The sequence below is a fragment of the Ictalurus punctatus genome, chromosome 24 (assembly GCF_001660625.3).
Source record: "Ictalurus punctatus breed USDA103 chromosome 24, Coco_2.0, whole genome shotgun sequence".
Lineage (NCBI taxonomy): Eukaryota > Metazoa > Chordata > Actinopteri > Siluriformes > Ictaluridae > Ictalurus > Ictalurus punctatus.
In genome coordinates, this window is record NC_030439.2 from 18,300,343 (window position 1) to 18,322,842 (window position 22,500).

At 45.0% G+C, this 22,500-nt stretch overlaps 2 protein-coding genes across 6 annotated transcripts in view; one reads left to right on the forward strand and one right to left on the reverse strand.

Annotated features, from left to right (window-relative positions):
* Nucleotides 1–3,467: 3,467 nt before the first annotated feature.
* On the forward strand, nucleotides 3,468–14,759 carry lpar2a (lysophosphatidic acid receptor 2a). 3 transcript variants are annotated; one of them, XM_047150451.2, is made up of 3 exons: nucleotides 3,468–3,624; nucleotides 7,975–8,858; nucleotides 12,070–14,759. In XM_047150451.2, exons 2-3 carry the CDS (start codon nucleotides 8,117–8,119, stop codon nucleotides 12,402–12,404), a joined length of 1,077 nt encoding a protein of 358 aa, XP_047006407.1. In that variant the 5' UTR covers nucleotides 3,468–3,624; nucleotides 7,975–8,116; the 3' UTR covers nucleotides 12,405–14,759. The 3 variants fall into 3 exon arrangements, with proteins under 3 accessions (XP_047006407.1, XP_017310389.1, XP_017310390.1); XM_017454900.3 differs by having other exon boundaries at nucleotides 3,469–3,624; nucleotides 7,970–8,858; XM_017454901.3 differs by having other exon boundaries at nucleotides 3,469–3,620; nucleotides 7,970–8,858.
* The window catches only part of pbx4 (pre-B-cell leukemia transcription factor 4), a 63,928-nt gene continuing 55,175 nt past the window's right edge, over nucleotides 13,748–22,500 (reverse strand). For all 3 annotated transcript variants that reach the window (XM_017454756.3, XM_017454754.3, XM_017454755.3), the window contains 2 exons: nucleotides 19,432–19,518; nucleotides 13,748–17,762 (listed from right to left, as the gene is read on the reverse strand). In XM_017454756.3, the coding sequence (XP_017310245.1) occupies nucleotides 19,475–19,518 (44 nt within the window). In that variant the 3' untranslated portion in view covers nucleotides 13,748–17,762; nucleotides 19,432–19,474. The remainder of the gene's footprint in view (nucleotides 17,763–19,431; nucleotides 19,519–22,500) is intronic.

The following is a 22,500-nucleotide window of genomic DNA, read 5'->3' on the forward strand; positions in this document are numbered from 1 at the left end:
ATGAACAATATGTAGAAAATGATATTTAAAAAAAAATAATGCGTGAACTCGAAGTTTTACTAATTCGCTGAGAAAATTCATTTGGAAAGCGGACTTCTGGGCCAGGATGCTCGTTTGTGCTTGGACGCACCTCCTGTCAGTCATTTTATAGACACTATACTCTATGGGCCGCTATAGGTCCTCGGGTGGAGCTTTGTGAACATGGACGGGACTCATTCAACCATTAGAGACCTCGGCTGCGTCTGAAATCACTACGCCAAATCAGTATAAGTATATCTGAATTCTCAGTGTTCATAAAACAGTAGGAGAGAAATACCCGCTTCTGCTGAGATTCAGCAGAATCACTGGACACTGTAGATACTGCGCTATCCCATAAAAGATAAATCAGTCTGATCACGTTATTAACTGGTCTGAATCTGCTGGACAGGATTTTGAATGAAAATAAGTCAGGGTAAAACTCCTGCTCTTGCTAGGTTAGTCAATACTCTCGTTATAAGTAGGATAAGCAGTTGCTTAGGGCCTCCGGACCACCAGGGGGCTCCATGATATTTCCATCCATCTTCTATACCGCTTATCATACAGGGTTGCGAGGAACCTGGAGCCGATCCCAGGAAGCATCGTCTACAAGGCAGGGTACACCCTGGACTGGGTGCCAATCCATCGGACACAATCACACAGACACTATGGACACGCCAATCAGTCTGCCATGCATGTCTTTGGACTGGAGGAGGAAACCGGAGAACCCGGAAGAAACCCACACACACAGGGCTGCAGCAGGAATCGACTCCCCTACACTGGAGGTACGAGGCAGACGTGTTAACCACTAAGCCACCGTCCATCAGGCGCTGTGATTTAAAAAAAATAAATAACTGTGCAAAAAAGCACACGACTATCATTTAGTGAAAACGTTTATGTATCAGGTTGTTGCAGGTGGCTCCGTTGTGCTGTAAGAAGAATAGAAACTGCAGAAGGTCACGAAGAAGCCGCGATCATGATCGTGTATCTATTTGTGGGCCGGCTGTGGATCAGGTGGTAGAGCGGGTTGTGCACTAATCGTAGGGTTGGAGGTTCGATTCCCGGCCCACGTGACTCCACATACCGAAGTGTCCTTGGGTAAGACACTGAAGTTGCTCCTGATGGGAAGCTAGCGCCTTGCATGGCAGCTCTGCTACCATTAGTGTGGGTGTGTGTGTTGGTACGTTAGCCATACGTTAGTACGTTAAGTAAGATATCTCTTGGGCCCTGAAATATTCAGAAAAGGCCCTGTGCATGGGACGGGACACCAATCCATCCATCCATCACTGTCATTATTCTGTCATCTCAAATGACCGTATCAGTATCTGTAGCGTATAAAGTGTGTTTGGAATATGTTTGTTCATTTCGTGATAAAAACTCAATCTCCTCTCTGTTTTGCTTCTGTCTCAGTTACTGAATTCACAGATCTATAAAACTGTCTTTGGTTCTCACTTTTATTTCCTGTTCCCAGTTCTGTCACGTTCCTACCGAGATAAACGACACGTCGCACTCGCTAAAGCCCTGCACCGTCTCAGCTTCTGTCCAAAACCCACGCACAGGATCCCACACTCATGGAAAGTAAACCGAAAGTAAGTATCTCTGACATTTTCTTCACCGTTTCCGAGCTTTGTGTGAGTACTTTGTTGTGTTAAGATAAGGAACAATAGCAGAACTGTCAGGATGGGCTGACGGAGGTGCTTCACATGGACTCGGTCAAGAGCTTCGGACTTTCCTTAACGCAGACTACCGATGAACGAAGTCTGCGCACATTTTCGCTCGGCTCGGTGATTTAATATAATGGGAATAGTTACACAAATGTTTGGCTTTAGGCCTTCGTTAGTGTGTTAATGCGTCATTGTTCCCATTGTGTCGAGTCGCTGAACTGAGGTAAATGCGCGCAGACTTCAATCTTCAGTAGGTTTATACTTGATCCAGTTCATGCCCCTGCACGATGTATTAGAGACTATCAGGAGAGGAGAGTGCAGTGTGTTCAGTTCTGTTCCCATAACAAGCACGAACAACCACCGCAGACTACAAGCCTGACCAAGCACGATTACACAAAATACTAGAAGACAGATGTGTTCCTGTCTGTGCAACATTTTAGGACGTGATTACAAGCAAGCGCCTCACCGCTCCAGGGTTCCCTGTTCCACACTTAGCTCGAGTTAATGTCTGTGTAGAGTTACGCGGTTCTTCTCCATGTCCAAATGGGTTTCCTCTGGGTTCTCCGGTTTTCTTCCCAAAACGGTACATGGGTCATATTCATGAATCTAAATCTGAAAAAAAAAAGCCATTTAACCATTGAGCTAGCACTGGCCAGGAGATTTCCTGATCAATTTTTGATCGTCCATTTTAAAATGAAATGAAGCGCTAACCGAACAGCAGTTTAGAGTGACTGCTGAGTACATTACAGGGTGTCCCTCAAAGTCTCCGTGCACAGGGGGAATTTCTGTCTGTCCTCTCTCTCTCTATCTCTATATCTGTCCCCTCTCTTTCTTTCTGTCTGTCTGTCTCCTCACCCCCTGTCCTCTCTCTGTCCTCTCTCTCTCAGTCTGTCCTCTCTCTCTCTATCTCTATATCTGTCCTCTCTCTTTCTTTCTGTCTGTCTGTCTCCTCACCCCCTGTCCTCTCTCTGTCCTCTCTCTCAGTCTGTCCTCTCTCTCTCTATCTCTATATCTGTCCTCTCTCTTTCTTTCTGTCTGTCTGTCTCCTCACCCCCTGTCCTCTCTCTGTCCTCTCTCTCTCTCAGTCTGTCCACTCTCTCTCTATATCTGTCCTCTCTCTGTACTCTCTCTATATATCTGTCCACTCTCTCTCTATCTCTATATCTGTCCACTCTCTCTCTCTCTCTCTCTCTCTCTCTCTCTCTCTCTCTCTCTCTCTCGCTCTCTGTTCTCTCTGTCTCTCTCTCTCTGTCTGTCCACTCTCTCTCTGTTTCTCTCTCTCTTTCTCTCTCTCACTCTCTTGCTCTCTCTCTCACTCTCTCTCAATTCAATTCACATTTCAAAGTACTTTATTGGCCAGATTGTTTACATACAATATTGCCAACACATCAATATAGAGAAGAAAGGAGAATAAAAATAAATAATAATAACAATAATAACAAAGATAACAACAACAATAGCAATACTACTACTACTACTACTACTACTACTAATAATAATAATAATAATAATAATAATAATAATAAAGATAATAGGAATAAAATAGAATAAAATAGAAATAATTACAAAAATTAAAAATTAAAAAAATACAAAAATATATAAATAAAAATGAAAAATAAAGAGACACAATGCAAGGTGTCATTGTAGGACAAATGTATAAAGGTTACAATAATTATTCACGTTAATGCCATTAAAAAAAAAAATTATCTCTCTGCGCGAGCGTAGTAACAACTTACTTATGATGACGCAATAACCCCCAGCCAATCAGAGAGCAGAAAAAGCGGCGGCGCGCTTCAGGCGTGTATTACAGGTTGTGAGCGGTAGAGCGGCGGTAATGTTCCGGAGACTCGTCATCACACCGCCGAGGACTTTCTCCTCTCCTCTGCGCTCCGCTTCCACTGCTCCGGTTCTGGATGTGTTTGGACGGAAACCGGGTGACCGGTAGGTAAGTGACGCGACACTTTATGCACACGTTTTGGCGAGTTGTTTTTGTGTCTGTTCAGTTAAAAAAAAAAATATATATAAAAAAACAACAATAAAAAAAACAACCGAAGGAAATTAATCTTCCGTGTTTCCAATCGGGAACGAGAGTAGGGCGCGCGCTCAAAAAACACCGGTGCAAAATCAACAACAACAACAACAACAACAGTAATAATAATATCACTCCTGAACACATGAACACATGCCCATGTTCATGCTGTTGTGTGGTCAGAAGTGAAATGTTTTATCTGTGTTAACTAACTAACTAACCCCTCGTTGTTTGTTTGTTTGTTTGTTTGTTTGTTTTGCACCCCAAAGTCAACACCTCATTAATGTACAGCTCAACAAACCACAACACTGTTGTTGCAGTTCAGTTTGAGTGAGGCACAAAATTCATTGTTTTTCAGCCAAACACCAGCAGCTGTGTGTGAGGAGTGTCCTTGCCTGTAAGTCTTGTTCTTATGGGCAGTGTTTATGGATTTATACCCGGACGTGTCCCAGTTTTCTCACGATATCAACCTTTCATTTCACATTAAACGTGTAACCACACACTCCTGTCACGAATCGATTCGGTTCGAGTCGACTCGGCTCGATTCTCCGTAGTCTTGCAAAAAATGATGACTAAAAACGACTCCTTTGTGAATTTTTTTTTTTTTGTCTTCTGAATCAAGACAAAAAAAAATGACTCGTTTTTATTTCCGAATAAATCCGAAATGGCGACCGAGGTTTAATATTGTAAACAAAATGGACTGCAGGCTCACCATGCCTTTAAAAACGAACAAATAAATGTATAAACCCCCCCCCCAAAAAAAACGTCCGATAAAAAGAAAACGATGGACTGAAACATAATGAGCTCTGTAGCAAAAACAGAGCTCCAACGTCGGCTAAAGTGCCGGTTTCTGCAGCCGACTGTGCTGTCTCTTTTTAACCGGTATAATGTGATCGCGTAACCGTACGACTTACAATGCGTGTTGGTCGTCGCAATCTCGCAGGCTCTCCGTGAAAGAACGCCATCATTTAAACAGCACGCACTATATATTTTAACTACCTTTAGCCAGATATATCCTTAGCCCTATATCCTTACTACCCTATTACACAGTAGGTGAAAATCAGTACGCCGAAGGAGTAATACGTCCGAATTCTCAGTATTCATAAAGCAGTAGGCGAGAAATACCCGCTGAGATTGACACGGATACGGAAACGATACTATGTCAAGAAAAACGAATAAATTAAAAACGTTGCTGGTCTTTTGTTAGCAAAGCGATATCGCTTAAAACCTCGACAAACGATGATAAATGCCGTTGTTTAAAAAGATTAAGGGATTTTTTTTTTGCAGAGGTTGTCGCGATACCATCCTTTTTTTTTTTTATATATTTATGTAAATTTTGACACCGATACCAAAATGATGACGAGAAGAAAACGAAAGTGCTTGTTGTCGTTGTTTGTCGTCCTTCACGCTGGGTTTCAGGTAGAAAATGAATTATACGATGGTGAGTCGAACGGAAAACAAAACCAACACGTGACGGTAAAAGTGTGACAGCGTTTTAATTTCTAGTTCCAGATGTAATATACTACTGGTGCGTCGTTCTCAGCAGCCCTTTCTGCTGCTACCTGAAACCTGATGCACTTTTGACACCTAGACGACGTGACATAAAAAGATTAAGGTTGATCTGACTCACCCGCGGACATCGTCGCGATAGATGATACGGATCACGATCTTTGGGTTTTGCTTCGCTGGCAAAAGCGGCGCGGTATTTTACAAAACAAATCCACAAACCGATTTTTAAACCCAGTCAGTTACTCATTACACTGATTTACATTTATATCTATTCGTTTAGCGGACGCTTTTATCCGAAGCGACTTACGGATGAGGAAATACAAGCGCATCGATATATCAAGCGGAGAACAATACGAGTGGTGCTACAGTACAAGATTTATAATTGAGTTCTAGATTTAAAAATCCCTGAGGTTTTTTTTTTTTTTTAATAAAGGATAATGTGGGGTTGGCGTTTTAGGGGTTAGTTAAGTGCTCATGGACGAGGTGGGTCTGTAGCTGTTTTTTGAAGACGGTGAGAGATTCTGCGGTCCGGATTGAGGTTGGAAGTTCACTCCACCACTGAGGGACGGTTAGTGTGAAGGTTCTGGAAAGAATCCTTGAGCCACGCTGAGTGGGAACTACTAAGCGTCGGTCGTCGATCGATGGCAGATTGCGTGAGGGATCGTAAGCCTCAAGGAGAGTGTCGAGGTAGGGGGCGCTGTTCCAGACGAGGTCTTGTACGTGAGCGTCAAGGCCTTGAATTTGATACGGGTGGATACAGGAAGCCAGCGGACGGACGTGAAGAGGGGTGTGACGTGGGTCCTTTTGGGCCGGTTGAAGACGAGGCGTACCGCTGCATTCCGAATCATCACCACAGAGTTCTCAAGTCGAGTCGTCTTTATTTACATATAGCACGTTTAAAGACTCCGAGTCTCGGCCAGCCATTGTGCTGTTAAAATAAAATCAAGCGTGAACGAATAGTACGAAGTGAAAAATAAATAAATAAATAAATAAAGCCATAAAAGACAAAACAGTAGATGAAAAGAATCGCATGTCTGGCAGAATAAATACAATTTAAAAAAAAAAAAAAAAAAAAGTTATCAAGCAGAAACGTGACGATCGGTACATTATTCAGAGAAGCGTGTCGTGATGACGTCAGTACTTCGTCGTAACGTGCGTCCCGAAGTTTAAACCACTTTGCATCCGTGTTGATTTGTTTTGCAGGAGCACGAGCTCACATATGTTACTCGTTACAGCTCCTCTTGTACTCTCCTGTGTGTGTGTGTGTGTGTGTGTGTGTGTGTGTGTGTGTGTTTGTTTTGCTAATGAACCAGAAAATGCAATTTGTTTGCAATGTAATATTTTCCCGCCGGCTCGCCTTAAACAGCATCACATCGCGATATCCATTTATAAAATTCACTTACTTAAATTTAGATCTACAGGGAGAACCGACGAAGCCGACGGGGGGATTTATAGGCGCTAAACGACACCCAGGTATCGTTGCTAAATTGATATAACGAGCTGAAATGACGTCTGGGTAATGCCAGTCGATGATATAATAATGTTTATCGATGCCGCAACGTGCTCTCCTCACATCCGGGTCACCTCGGAGAACTACAACCTAAACGGGGACGGACGTTTCCGAACATCTGCGTGTCGTTTCATTACATCACTGCACCGCATCACACCCAGGACATGTCCGTAAGTCTTTTTCCGCACGAGTATTACCCGCGTGTGTATTTCCGCGCCTTCGTCCCGAGGCTCGGTGTGGATGTGCGATTAAGGCGAGGTGCCGTAGATCTATACTGTAAACAGCACCGTGTCGGATTACGCGTTTTCCGTTAAGGTTGCCTCAACTCTTCCGCTTTCCTTTTTCGTTACGGCTGCATCTGTGTCCGTTTAGAAGACCTGGAACTGGCTGTGTTAGTGTGTGGGTGGGGATGTGGAATGTTTTTGATGCGGTACTGATATCCAAGCTCTGGGTATTGTCAGAAACGCGATAGCGATCAGATGTCGATGGGACGCGCTGTACGGTTCTCGGTGGCGTACGAGATCTGTCGTCAGACATATACACACACCTCTGGGTATAATATCAAATACGGAGAACAGAGTCGATAGGAAATTTCTAGGCGTTAAACACCACCCACGTATCGTTACCGGGTTTATACAATGACCCGAAATAGCGTCTGGGTAATGGCGGTGAGGATACGACGTGATGTGGTTTATTGCGATCAAACTACAACGTTCTATACATCATTAACACTGTCGAAACATACAGTGTTTGAGTATCATTACGGAGTTATTTTTCATACCAGCCACTCCGGAAGTGCTGAAAGTGTTGAGGTCTCTTGTCGGATTTTGGAGCGTCCCCAAGCACTCGTACGCAAACGAGCGCGCCCTGCTTTCTCGTTAACCGTCGAACTTAAAAGAAAAGACCGAAGTAGCTCGCTAATTCGTTTCGTTTTCGCGATTACGTAACGAGGGAATCGTGCTTGAGGAATGGTCTTTGATATCATTTCGTTTTTACTATTAAAACTGCGTCTTTGATGCCAAACCACACACTTGTGGTGCTGAGGAAAAGCTTCTCGATGATGCTGGGTAACTCTTCCTTACGGCCATGTTTTACAGTTTTGGGTATGAAGGGTTGGGGTTTTTTTTTGGAGAACCGTCCGGACTGGAAATCCAGTCACCGCGTAGTTAATCAATCAGACCCCCGCTAATAAACGTATGTATTCTGCTTCTCACGGTGTTCTTTGTTTTTTTTCTTCCCCAGCACAGAAACCAGCTCCACCTTGATGAGCAGAACATTCAGTCTTGACATTCTGACTGGATGTCCCCCCTGGAGGGTGAGTTACTCCCACAGGAACGCGGAATCTAGCAGACGACACTTCGGATCACTCGTCCATCGCCGAACTCCTCCATGTTGAACGAAGATTTCTGCGAGGGACGCGAGAAGAACGTCTCGTTTTTCTACGAGCTCAGCAACAAGAGCCTCAGCGCGGCATGGAAGCCGAGGGACTTCGTGGTGGTGGGACTCGGAGTCCCCGTGTGCATCTTCATCCTCTTCGCCAACCTGATGGTGATGGTGGCCATCATCGTGAATCGGCGCTTCCATTTCCCCATCTATTACCTGCTGGGCAACATGGCGGCGGCGGACCTGTTCGCCGGCATCTCCTACCTCAACCTCATCTTCCACACGGGGCCGTGGACCATCTTTCTCACGCAGAACGAGTGGCTCGTGCGAGGAGCGCTGATCGAGATGAGCCTAACCGCGTCGGTGGTCAACCTGCTGGCCGTGGCGTGGGAGAGACACCAGAGCATCTTCACCATGCAGCTGCACAGCACCATGTCCAACCGGCGTGTGCTGATGTTCATCGTGGGTATCTGGGTCATGGCCATCATCATGGGCCTCGTCCCGACCATGGGCTGGAACTGCGTGTGCAAATTTTCCTCCTGCTCCACCGTCGCGCCGCTCTACTCCCGCAGCTTCCTAGTGTTCTGGGCTGTACTCAACCTCATCACGTTCTCCATCATGGTGGCCATATACACACGCATCTTCATCTACGTGCGCCGGAAGAGCCAGAGCACGCTGCCTTATTCACTTAACGTCAGGCAGAACGACACGCTCGTCGGGCTGATGAAAACCGTCTCCATGATTCTGGGTAAAGTCTGTTTTTGTTTAATATATAAATATATATCTTACTGGTACGAGTTAGCACAAGTCACGAGTCGCTCCAAGGGATCACAGCGACTCTAACCGGCTGTTACAAACGTTTTTGTGATGTAAACGTGGAAAAGAACGCGATGGTTTTTCTTTTCCACGTATTTAACGCTTCAGAACATGTTCAGCGTTTGGGCGCGGGTGACGTTACATCTCACAAAAGCGTTGCAGAGAACAACCTGTGCTCGTTTCTACCAGATTAGCTCCAACTGTAACACGCGAGTCACGACCGGCAAGAGACGACCAGAACGATCATCAGGCAGCTGACTATGTAGTGTTGAGTCAGGAGATACTTTATTTATTTATTTATTTATTTATTTATTTATTTATCTATCTATTTACAAAATGTACCTGTAACCCGATCACGTTGTTTTTTTTTCCCCCCGACGTAACGGATCAGTCACCGGTTACGTCACGCCGTTACACGTATTCCGTTACTCCGCAAGCTCGCTTATTAATGACCGTGTTGTACTTTCTAACCCGTCATAGTTATATTTAATAGAAAATAAAAAATTCTCTCAATGGCCTCTTTTTTTTTTTTTTTTCTTTCATGTTGTAGAGGAACTGTACCGCTCGTCATGTTACTGACAAACCGGGGGGAGAAAAAAAAACCCTGCAAACGCCTCTGTCCTGAAGACTTTCCCACGTGACAGGTCACCGAACACTGGAGACTCCTTCCGTAAATGTTAGGAATAGATAAACGTCTCCTCGGACGAGAGAAAGAAAGCTTTGTCGTATCAAACGAATACGCTTTCTTTTGTAAAATAAGCAAAACACGTCGGTTGGGTTTTTTTTTTGTTCGCTAATAAGTCTTAGGATGGTGTAGATCGTAGACCTCGCGAGTCCCGGCGAACGCGTCGTTCCTAAAAAGGCGCTAACGCATTAGAAGGAGAGATTCTGAGTTCCAGCCGGCGCGGCTGTCCGAGCTGCTGATGAGGACGCTTTTCAGGGGATTTCGGTGGGTTAGGATGCTCCCGTAATCCTCATTTCCTATCTAGAGTAGAGATAAGATAAAGGCATTGTTCGTCTTTAATATCTGTCGTCCTAACGTTCCTACGATCCTAACTAGACTAGTCGTCACGGTTACTAAAGAGATGAGGATTTTACAGTTGGGATGTTTGTGTAATATGTCGTCTGGGTTTTTGGAGCCGAAATCACCGACAGACTTCTATTCCAACGGAAGCAGACAGACGTGCAAAACAACCGTGTGAGTGATGATCCGAGTTGCAGTTTACTCGGCTGTCGATGGTCATTCCCGAAGGCGCGTCGGTGGCTCGGCGATTAAGGTTGTGCGCTAGTAACCGGAGCGCTGGGAGTTTAAATCCCTCCGAGACGCTGTAGGGCAACACCCTTCACCCCCACCACCCCTAGGGCTCCATTCCAGGCCTGACCCTGCGCTCTGACCCCAGATCATTTCCAACTAGGGATATGCGGAGAAAGCATTTCATTGTGTGCTCGTAACGATGACCGCAAAGCAGATTCTGTTATATCACCACATTATGTAAGATTTATTTGGCTGTGAGAGAAATTCTCTCCAGACTGAAATATATATATATATATATATATATATATATTTATATATTTATCCAGGCCCAATTAATATGTTCCTATATGCATGATCATAAAAGTTCATTATTTTCCCCGCTAACAGTAACCAGCCAGCTAACGTGACTGAGTGTGACAGAATTCCTCTTTAAATGTTCACAGTTTGTCGAGCTAGCATACAAAAAACTTTTTTTTTTCGAGAGAGAGAGAGAATTTAATCACAAACGTTCATCGTCTTTCCTGATAATGCTAGCCAGCGCTCTAATGCTAGCTAACCCGAGAGGATTTATCTGATGACGTATTTATAAACGCTTATTATCCTCCCTGTTGACGCCAACTAACCTGACAGGAATTTCTTCAGAAACGTCTTTAGAAAAAGATCTTCCCTGATAATGCCAGGAGGCCGAGTTGAAAAAGCGCGAGCTGGATTTGTTTATAATGGTTTACTATCCTGTGTGTCAATGCTAGTTAACCTGATCATTTGAAAAAGAACTAAAGAAAAAGACCGATCTATATAGGTTTGTAATCATTCTCCGCTAGTTTTAGCTAGCGAACATGAGGTAACCTGAAAGGATTTCAGAGAGAATTCGTGTGCAAGTGTTTTTAATCCTTCTCTAGCTAGCTAACGGGAGCCGACGTGACTGAGGGAATTTATTTACATCAGCCGAGTGTAGCTAATACGACGGGGTTTATTTATTTATTTATATATCACGTATCTGTATGTTCCCAAGCTTCCTCTGCTAGCTAAATGAGCGAACGAGACGAGAGATCGTAGCTAACTACTTAAGTCAGCTGACTTGAACTAACCTGACAGGATTTCTTAAAGAATTCCTCCGCAGTAATCCAGATCTATACGAGCTAAACCGACGGGATTAAAACGTTCATTTTTTTTTTTTAACGGGCGAGAACGGGGGGAAATTTTTTTAAATGTTTTTAAACATTTTAACTCGACAGGATTCGTTTAACTTTATAAAAAAAAAAAAAAAAAAAAAACACAAACCCAAAAATTCATTATCCTCCCTGCTAGTTAGCGAACACGAGGTAATCTGACAGAATTTGAGAACATCTCATATGTGAACATTTAAATAATAAAAAAAAAAAAAACACCCCCAAATATAATAAATAATAATAATAGTCTTACTCAGGCTTTTGCGCTCTACAGTGTTTCCCCTTCCAGTAAGTTGAGAATTAATTATTACTAGATGACTAATACCTCACATAATGGAGAGTTTAAGGAAAGGGAGGGAAAATGGAAGGTAACAATAAAGGGAGCAGCAGCAAGATACTTAAAAATAGCCGGTGCTGTTCGTGTCGTGAACGCGATCCGGAGATGTTCGTGTCGTGAGGAATGATAATTGCACGGTAAGCCTCTATAGGAAACAGATGTTAATGAATTGACACACAGAACCTAATGAAAACAAGTCGAGGCATTCTCCAGATGTGAATCACTCTGCTTGTGTGTGTGTGTGTGTGTGTGTGTGTGTGTGCAGTAAACAGGATGTGGGCAGTTACACACACACACACACACACACACACACACACACACGACCGCAAATGCACATGAGGATTGATTTGTTCCTCGCTTCGACCCGTTTCTTTGTCCTCAGGTGCGTTTGTGATCTGCTGGACCCCCGGGCTGGTCATCCTGCTGCTGGACGGACTTGAGTGCAAGGGTTGCCAGGTGCTGAAATACGAGAAGTACTGCCTGGTCCTGGCCGAGTGCAACTCCCTGGTGAACCCCATCATCTACTCGTGTCGCGACGAGGACATGAGGAACACGTTTAAGCGTATCCTGTGTTTCCTGTGTAGGCGGGGCGGAGAGCAGGAGGTCGAGCCGAGTCCCATCTACTCGGACACTTTGAACTCAGACAGGCTGTTGACGGAGAACCACTCGGACCGCTACAACCACAATCACAACCACAGAGAGCGCACGTCTTCCTGAACGTCCGTTAGTCAAAAGGACTGTAAAACTTCACACGTGCCGTTCTCCGTACGTCCCTGAACGATACACGCGGTAAGTAAATGTAGCAGGCGATACGTTTTGTGCGCGTCCCGAAGCCGACGATTGCGATTTTTAAAAAAATTTATTTATTAAGCGCACACGGTGTATTTTTGTCGCTCGTTCCTGATCTCCTCACAGAAAACGTCATCACGCCAACAAACCTGATACAGAGTCCTTTCACACGAGAACGAGCACAATGATATAAACCCGTGATTTGCCGAGCAGGCGAACCACCGTCACGGCCGTGCTGCGGTAGATAACCAATCGACCAATCGGATTTGAGAACCGACCAGCACCATGGTATAAACAAATAATTTATAGTAGCTATAGAGGGAAATGTTGCCACTAAACACTTATTTACAGTGAGGACTCCTTAAGTACCGACTGAACGATGATGTTCAGCGAGATCCACCAATAGGAGAGCTCCGTCCTGTCCTCCTGTGTATGTATATATGACTTTAAATAAAATTTTTTTAAAAACCGTGGGTTTGTAGCACATGTAACGTTAAAACTTTTCACGTCCATATTAAGGTTTGACATCTCGTATACCATCACGGTCTCTCGCCAGCCTTACAAACGCCATTTTCGTGTCTTTCACCCTCCCCCTAACGTCTCCGGGCGCCCCGGGTCAGAAACAAAGCGCGGACCGCCGAGCGGGCCGTCTCTGTGGCTCGAGAGTGGGCGGAGTCAACTACGCGCCGCTCGATCGGACGTCACGCTAATCACGAGAAACTTCTGTACTGTAGTGCTGATGAACTCCATTTTTATAACAAGTAGCTGGATCTAATTTTTGTCTTCCTTCTTGAACTGTTTTGTTGTCCCACTCTGTTTGTGTAAACTGAACAAAAATAAAGTTTTAATAAACATTTCCTAGCACACTTCTAACAGAAAAAACCCCCCGCCTACGGCTGGACGTGACAAATATCGGGGGGCTTTTTAAAAAAATTTTTTTTTTATAGAGATATTTTTGCTATAAAAGCGCACACCTATCGTGCTGTAATTAACGCGGTGACATTTCATTGTTTTATAACGCACTGTCGATTCTGTTTGAATTATTCATAAATACAGCTCACTCAAACACACTTTTGTTGTCGTCAATCACCGAGGAGTTTTCAGGACGTGAACTCGAGGCATCCGCTGCTGTTTTAAATCTTTTGGCTTCATACACAAGTTGAAAGAGATCAGACAATCCATCAGCAGCGTGTCAGACGTAACACGTAAACAAACCCCCCAAAAATGTGCTGATCTACATCACGGATTAGCGTAAAAGTTTTTTTAAATAATAATAATAATAATTAAATAAATAAATCACACACCAAAGCTCAAAAGCACACTAGATTATTTTATTAGTTTTCAATTTTCTAATAAGGAACACTACAATTCTCATATTTCCTTTGTGGTTTTTTTTTTTTTTTCCTTTCCTTTTTCTTCTTTTTTTTTCTTTTTCTCTCTTACTAGAACAGTTCTAAAGTTGAGGTATAAAAGGAGTTCATACCAGACTAACAAGTCTGAAAATGGCAGGGTTTTATATACACAAGAGAAATGGAGAGAACAGGGGAGAGGTAGAGAAAAGGAGGAGTGATGACGCAAGGAAGGAAGGAAGGAAGGAAGGAAGGAAGGAAGGATATACTACAGTTCTAGAGGGAAAGAAAAAAAAAATGTATATAGTACGTTAACAAAACCACAAATCTGTTTCATTTGTTTTCGGTGCAGCGAAATGTCATCTGGTCACATGACCTGGTCGCGAGCTCTCTCTCTCTTTTTTTTTTTTTTTCCCTTTCCCCCGTGACCGTGTGTACGGAAACGAGGGTTCGTCTAGGATCTCGCCAGGAACTGAATGTGGGTCAGGCGTCTCACTTTCTGAATCCGTGTCACGATGCGAGTCGGGATTAAATAAACTGATGACGAGGCAATCTGTTCAAATCAGATTCACGCGTTATTCTACAAATCGGCTCGTTACGCTTAGATTTTAATCCATGAATGATGGATAAAATCCATCCAACACTCAAGAAGCACAAAAAGGCCCAGGTGTAAACAGACTGACCCCCCCCCCCTCCCCTCCCCCTCCCCTCTCCTCCCTCTCTCTCTCGCGCGCGCGCTCACTCAGGTGAGAAGCTCCAAGTAATTCCAGCAATGTAGCGTAACTCCAGAAAGTTTGTGGCGGTGAACATGTCTGCTCATGCCGCAGCCATGACGAGGGCTTACAGCCTTCGTAAACAATGTGAGAGTCTCAGGACTGGAAGCGTCACACACTTGGCAGCTGCACAAAAGATTTCTTAAAAGGACCCCCCCCCCCCCCCAAAAAAAAGAAAAAAAGAAAAAAAAAAGAGAGGCCTGAGCTGCTCGGAGGAGTTGCCGGGAGGCTGGATCTCCTGTCGAGCGAGCAAACACGCTCGTAAACACGCAAAAATCCGGCCCGCGCCCGGAGACGTGATCGTTCGCCTGTTTGTCGTGTTGCGAAGCTTCTAGAAGACGACACTCTCCGAAAGAAACCCCGTGACCTTTCCGACAGATGCCAGCTGGAGGATACGCAAATATGCACAGCTGGTTTAATTCAGGGAGGGGGGAGGAGGAAGGGAGGGGGGGGGGTGATAATAAATTCACTGCACCAAACACAAATACAACCGATTTAAAATAATAATAATAAAAAATTATAAACAACAATAACCAAAAAAAAAAAAAAAAAAAAAACCCAAAAAGAAAATAAACAAACCCAAAATCAAACTCGACAACATTACAAATACAAAACACAAAACACTCCAGGTCATAAGTGGAGTAAAGTCGAGAGGAAAAACAAACAAACAAACAAACAAAGTAATTAAAATCAAACGTGTACATTTTATAAAAAGAGAAATACACTTAAACATTCCACAATCTGTACAATGACATCCGCTGATGACGAGTACAAAAAGGAGGAAGGGAGGAAGGAGAAAAAAAAAAACAAGTATTATTATTATTATTATTATTATTAATAATAATAATAATAATAAAAAATATTTTGGTGTAGTAATAGCATTAGTTAGAAGAAAAGCCAGCCAGCTGAAATGTAGCCTAGTAAGTAACATTAATCTATACAGATGTGGGTAAAAAGGTCATTTTCGAGTCGTGTCCGAGTGTGTGTGTGTGTGTGTGTGTGTGTGGTTTTTATATATAAACAAAACCCATCTTACATTTCAGGTGTCGAGTTCATTGTGTAACAATTTCCATTCGTATACATCAGGATGCCCCGGGAGCTCCCATGGTCAGTGTTAAAGGGAGAGAGGGGAAAAAAAACAAACGAGGAGGGATGAAGAAAGGGCGAGAGAGAGAAAGACAGAAAGAGAGAGAGAGAGACGTGTTTAAACAAAACAAAACAAAACAAACAAAAACGCACAACAGCCACCAAACACCACGTCCTGCCGCTTTTCCCGCGCGTCGCGGCGTCGGGAAAGCGATCCTCGAGTCTAACGTCTCCGTCCTCAGCGCGTGCTGCAGTCCACCGACTGTGAATCCACCACACGCTTATTTGGTTCAACTTCAAAAAGAAGCCCTTGTTGCTCAGACAGGTTAAAGAAAGAAAATTGTGTGTGTGTGTGTGTTTTTAAATGGGATGTGGCATGCTAACATCACAGTACGGATGCTTTCGGTCGGATGTAGAGAGAGATACAATCAGATATAAAGTAGAACAAGACCCAAAAAAAAACAATCAGCACACACCATACAAGAGCTTCAAATCAAAACCCGCTGCACTCCGCGGTTTTCTCTTCTTCTTTACTTCCGTCCACATACATTTTTTTTAAAAATGTAAAAAAATCGGTTTGGAGGAGCACAGTCGGCTCGACGCAGCCTCCGAAGCTCTGGTTCAACTCGAAAGCTGATGAGCATCTTGGAGAGCCCCTCTCTCTCTCTCTCTCTCTCTCTCTCTCTCTGTGTGTGTGTGTGTGTGTGTGTTTTGGTTTTTTTTTTTTTTTTTTGGTCTGTCGTTCCGTTACATTCTCTCCATTCTGCAATATTCACTCGTTGGAAAGGAAAATAAAGACTGACGAGCTACACAAGGACTCGGTGGAATTAGTCTTCAAGAATTGACATGCACGGATGGAAGACTTATTTTCTTATCGTTTTTTTTTAAAAGAAGAGAAAGCGGGGAGGGAAAAAAAGAAAGAAAAAAAAAAAAAAAAAAAAAATCTTTAACCATAAAAATGCGGCCCAAGCTTAAACCACAGCTCGCTTTCTCACACATGATGGAAAGCCGTTATATTTAACTCTACACTGTGAGGAGGAGGAGGAGGAGGGGGGAGGGGCTATTAAAAGCTGCTAAGCTATTGAAACAGAAAGAAAATATCTTGTTTAAAAAAAAAAAAAAAAACCAACAAAACAAAAAGGCCGGTGAGAAATCTAGCCCGCGGGTGTGTGATTAAAATGTCTGTCCCCTCTGCTACAGTACAGACCTGCCCCTCCACCTTCTCCTCCATTCCTCCGGGATTAAAACGTCATGACACTGAACAGTTGTGCTTAGCAGTGAGAGAGAGAGATATATATATATATATATAAATTTTTTTGTATTTTTGGAAACACAGGAAGACGGAAACCGAGAATAAACGCATGTGAGCGTTCTCCTTAGGATGAACCGATGACCTTATTGACGTAGGCAGCTGTGAAGTATACAGCGTCCGAAAAGCGAATGAACACGAGGACTGAGGAGAACCTGTGTGTGTGTGTGTGTGTGTGTGTGTGAGAGAGAGATTTACGTGCTGCAGCTGTCCGAGGCGGTTCTCGGACCGACAAACGCACGGCACTCGGCAGCATTTTGGTTCATATCGAAGCAGGCAGGAAGGAGGATCCTATGTGGTCTTCACTGTAGCCGTCCTAGTAAATGTGTGTGTGTGTGCGCGTGTGTGCGTGCGCGCGTGTGTGTGAGGGCTCTCTCTCGCACGCACACACATCTCTCACTCTGACGTGTGACCTTTCTTTTTCCTTTTCCTTTGTTTCAGCCTCAGGAAGGGCCGAGTGAAGGCTCCTGGATGACTGTCCAGTGAAGTCCAAACTTGAAGAGTGTGTGTGTGTGTGTGTGAGTGTGTGTGTGTGTGCACGGGCGGGCCGATACAGATGTCGTAGCCGAGAGGTTGTAAAACGAAAGACGAGTCCGAGGAGGAAGTGGAGTTGGGCTGGTGGAAGCGCTGAGGTCCTGTGTGCGTGTGTGTGTGTGTGCGTGTGCGTGTGTGTGTTACTGTGTCTCTCTCAGTTGGAGGGTTGTGATTGGGTGCTGCGGGGATGTCTGGGTGGAGGAGTGATGGGGTTTTCCTGCCAGCTGCTGTTGGCCTGCACAGAACAGAAACAGAGGGACTTGTTCTCTCTCTCTTTCACACACACACACACACACACACGTAACAACCTAATCGATTACTACTCAAGAAATTCGAAAATATGTGTTTCTATGACAACGAAGGGTGCCAATACTTTCGAGCTAAGTGGCACTGCAAAGGCAAATTTCGTCCGATGACATTTGAACGCGACGGAAACGAGCGAGCGGTCGGGCGTTTGCTTTGGCTGTGTCTCGAACGCAGGTCCTACGGTGTATCCGCCGTTCCCCGTGTACAGGTGCAATCAAAAGTATTCGACCCCCAGTACAGAACAGGTTTATTGAACAAAATGTACAGACTTCCGGCTGTTTGAAATGAACAAATCAAACAAAAGCAGTTGGAAATAGTTCGACACGACGAACGCTTCGAATCTTTACTACCTGGTAGCACACCCTTTTGATGTTTGACCTGCCGCAAAGGAGATGCACGGCTTCTGGCGGCGTTCCTGAGGAATCTTCTCCCGTTCCTCGTGAGCAGTGTCCTCCAGTTCAGTGATGATCTCGGGTTTGCGTGCTGCACCCGCCCTCTTCACATCCCACCAGAGATTTTCTACGGGGTTCGAGTCCGGTGACTGTGACGCCCCTGTAGAATCTTCCAGGACTTCTTCTGCAAACAAGCCTCGGTGGAATTTGAGGTTTTCTTGGGATCGTTGTCCTGTTTGAAAGTCCAATGACACCCAAGCTTCATCTTCCTCACAGACGGCATGACGTTTTCTCCTAGGATCTCCTGATACTTCGAAGGATCCATCTCGCCTTCCGCACGCTGCAGGTTTCCAGTGCCAGAGGATGCAAAGCAGCCGCGGAGCATCACCGAGCCTCCACCATGCTGTGGCCAGAGTGTTCGTTCTTCATTCTTCTTCGTCCAGACTGACCATCGATCCATCGTACTGGAAGGTTCCGGTTTTGTTTCATCGCTCCACGGAACAGGATCCCAAAATTCTTGTGCTTTTTGGGTCAGTAGCGGTGAACGTCTTGGAGTTCTGGCATGGAAACCGTCTGCATTTAGTACATGCCTTACTGTGCTCACTGAAACCTCAGCGCCTGTTACACCACGTCCTGCTGCAGGTCCTTCACGGTCACTCGAGGGTTTCTCCCGACCTCACTTCTCAGAAATCCGGGTGCAGTCATCAATAGAGTCCTTTTCTGCCCCGTCCAGGTATTTCATCTATTTTCTGCCCCTAGCTAGTGCGAGTATTTCACGTGTTCCAGCTCAAGCACACCTGCTGCAACACCTGTTTGGTATGTGCGCTGTTGTGAGGGATTTTATTCAGGGGGTTGAAGCGTTTCGAGACTGGAGACGTTGCATGTTCAGTTGAATTTGCTGAAACGCACTTGGAGCGTTCGTCGTGTCGAACTATTTCCAACTGCTTTCGTCCGATTGGTTCGTTTCAAACAGCTGGAAGTCTGTACGTTTTGTTCGATAAACCTGATCTGCACTGGGGGTCGAATACTTTTGATTGCACCTGTAGTGAATAGAAAGTCTATTAGGAGTTCGTGTGGATCATCGAGGAAACATTAGGGACGAGTACACGTTACAAATGCGCTTAAATACGTAAACAAGTACGAGCGAAACTGGAAGAGTGTGTGTGTGTGTGTGTGTGTGTGTGTGTGTGTTTGTTTAGTACTCACGTCTAGGCAGTGTGGGGTGTAAAGGGCACTTCCTGACCGCTCCTCATAGCCGGCCGTCAGGTGTGTAGCACGGCGCTGGGTATCCACCTGTTAAACAGACACACACACACACACACACACAAAGGGCGAAATGACTTCAACGCACACACCCACACACCTTTAAGCCAGTCCACACAATAACACTTCGGCTGCGCTTCATCCTGCTTTTGTAAGCACGATTGTTCGACCCGGCAGCTATTCCGCTCCGAATGCCTAAAATTAGAGCGTACGTTCACGGCCGCGCACCTTTCACACGGAAAGATCAGAGGCCGTGTCCGGGTTTAAGGTGTGTCCAGAAAGGTTTCGCTGCTTAACGACTCGGTGACTCAGAGGTTCCTTGTAAACAATTCGTTGGAGAAGCGATGTAAAAGGAAGGGCTACGCCACCAAACGAAGAGCGGCCAGGCGTCAGCGGCGAAACGCTCGCATGGAATAACAACGACGTGAAACCGCTTGCCTTTCTAAAGCTCAAAAATATAGACGAGAAAACCACGACACTACACGACCGGTGCGCGAGAGCAAGCTAAAAACGCGAGCTGATCTCATCACACGTCATACACATCTTGAACAAATTTTTTATTTTATTTTTTTTCGCCAAGGCTTTTAGCTCTAATTTGAAATGAAAGTCTTCTGGTTACAACCCGTACATTCAGGAGGTCATGAGTTCAAAACCCCGGCGTCGCCGAGCTGGGAGACTCTTAACCAGATCAACTGCTCGGAGCTTTGGGCTCCGCGAAAAAAAGAAGAGAGATTGTGAGTCGAATCCCCATAAATGACGCGACAACTCATGGCTGGGAGTCTCGAGGCTGTGCTTTCGGAATGGGCGGGGCTTACTCTCTCTCTCTCTGCCCTGTCAATCAGAGGGACACTAGCCAATTGTAGGCATCTCTCAGCTCATGTATGCGGAAGAGGGCGGATAGCGCTTTCCCCTCAGTGCATTACATCGCACGAGACACAGTTCTCTCCGGCAGGCGACCAAATTAGGGAGAAAAACGAGGGGGGGGGGGGAGGGGGGGGGTCGCGTAACATCATTTCCCCTCACGTATACAGGACAAAGAAGAGTTCTCGGATACGGCTTGACGCCTTCGTACAGGATTTATTTACATCCTGTAAATACGACATTAAAAATAATAAAAAGAACAAGTCCCCAAGCCTTGTTTTGGGGGGGGGGGGGGGGGGATCGCCGCTTTCGAATAAAACCCGTAGCGCGGAATTTCCTAAAAACAAACTCTGATATGAATTCCTTCTGTTGTTGATTACGGCGTTCGGTCTCTGGTGTTCCTCACCACGTAAAAAAAAAACAAAAAAAAAACACGACGACGTTTTACGACGCGCGATGGTGCGTTTTCTCGTCCACGTGTAAACCGTAAAAAAAATAATAAAAAAAATAAAATAAAATAAAACAACCACCGACAACTCTAAGTTCGACATGATCGACGGGAATCTCTTTCTACGTTTACGCAAGAACGATTTCAGTACTGTTACCGTCAGCTGTGTGTGTGTGTGTGTGTGTGTGTGTGTGAGAGAGAGAGAGAGAGAGAGAGAGAGAGAGAGAGAGATAGTCCAGCTGTAGTGTGCTGATACGTTCTCACACTGCTCCAGATGTTCGTGTTCCCCGAAGCAAGAGTGAGTCAAGGACTTAGAAGAAGTTCGACGGTAAGGGTACAGAAGAAGCAAAACTGAAAGCAGATTAAAGATATGAAGTGGTGGAAAAGTATGTGCGTGTGTGTGTGTGCGTGCGTGCGTGTGTGCGTTTACGAGATGATGCGATGCACATCCTGACATGTTGTAAACGATACGATTCATCAGAAATGCCGTTAAGAGGCATTTAATAACACGGATAGAGCAGGTCAGCGCGACAGACACGGATTAGTGATGGACGGATAGAGGGAGCGTTAGACGGGCAGACAGAAATTTAGACGGCTGGATAAAGAATGACAGACAGGGTTAGACAAACACAGACATGAAGGTAGACAGACAGACGGACGGTAGACTGCGTGTGCGAACGCTCCCAGACGTTCCTACGGGTCGCAGTCAGACGGGTTTTCTTCTTACACGTAGTGTTCGGATATTAAAACCCTCTCGTGTTGCCTGTAAACCTACTGAAAGCTCTCGTGTGAGCGAGCCTTGTGGATTTTCTAGCTCGGCGACATTTCGAGGTCAGAGACACAGATCGGGACGATAGTCACGGCGCCGATAGGAACGGAGCTCGTCGTGGGACGCCGGTTTGACCCGGGAAACCGGACGGACAGGGACGGTCTGACGTGCTACCTGGCGGACGCTGCGGATACCCTGCTCACTCGGCGCATGGGATAATCCTCGGGTTTTTAGGTCACAGAATGTCCAGCGTCGCCTCTTTCACTCGGCACATCTCCTGTTTTGACTTGGAATCTCCAGGAATGTCAACCTGGGCAAGTCCTAACTAGGTTCAAACGTATCCTCAGGCCAGATTTCAGCACAGGGGGGGGAGTGGGGGTTAGTAGAGTGCACCTAGAGAGGAGATTAATAGTACAACCGTTGGAGGGAAATGAAGGAATGGCGTGACGTTTAAACCAGAAGAAATGGAGGAGTCGTCGATCCGATTATTCTTTAAACCGCCCGCATCGCGCGCGCGTTCTGTAGAGGAGAGGACATGCACGCCGAGCAGGAACCGGGAAGTGAGGGCCATTAAAAAAAAAAAAAAAAGTGTGCGCACAAGCAGAGTGTGTGTGTGTGTGTGTGTGTGCGGTTTCAGGACGAGAGGGAAGAAACAAACGGAGAAAGAAGAAAGACGTGCGAGACGAGACAGGAAAATAATAATAAAAAATTTAAAAAAATGGAGAGAGGAAAGAGAAGAAAATGAGAAAAGTATAACAAGAAGAAGAAGAAGAAGAAACGGGGGAAGAGGATGAAGAAAAAGATAGAGAAGGACAGAAGAACAGCATAAGATAAGAAAGGGGGGGGGGGGACGAAAACTAATGAACAACGACAAAACGGAAAGAGACAAAAGGTGACAAAAACAACAGGAAAAAAAAAGAAGAAAATAGTGTGA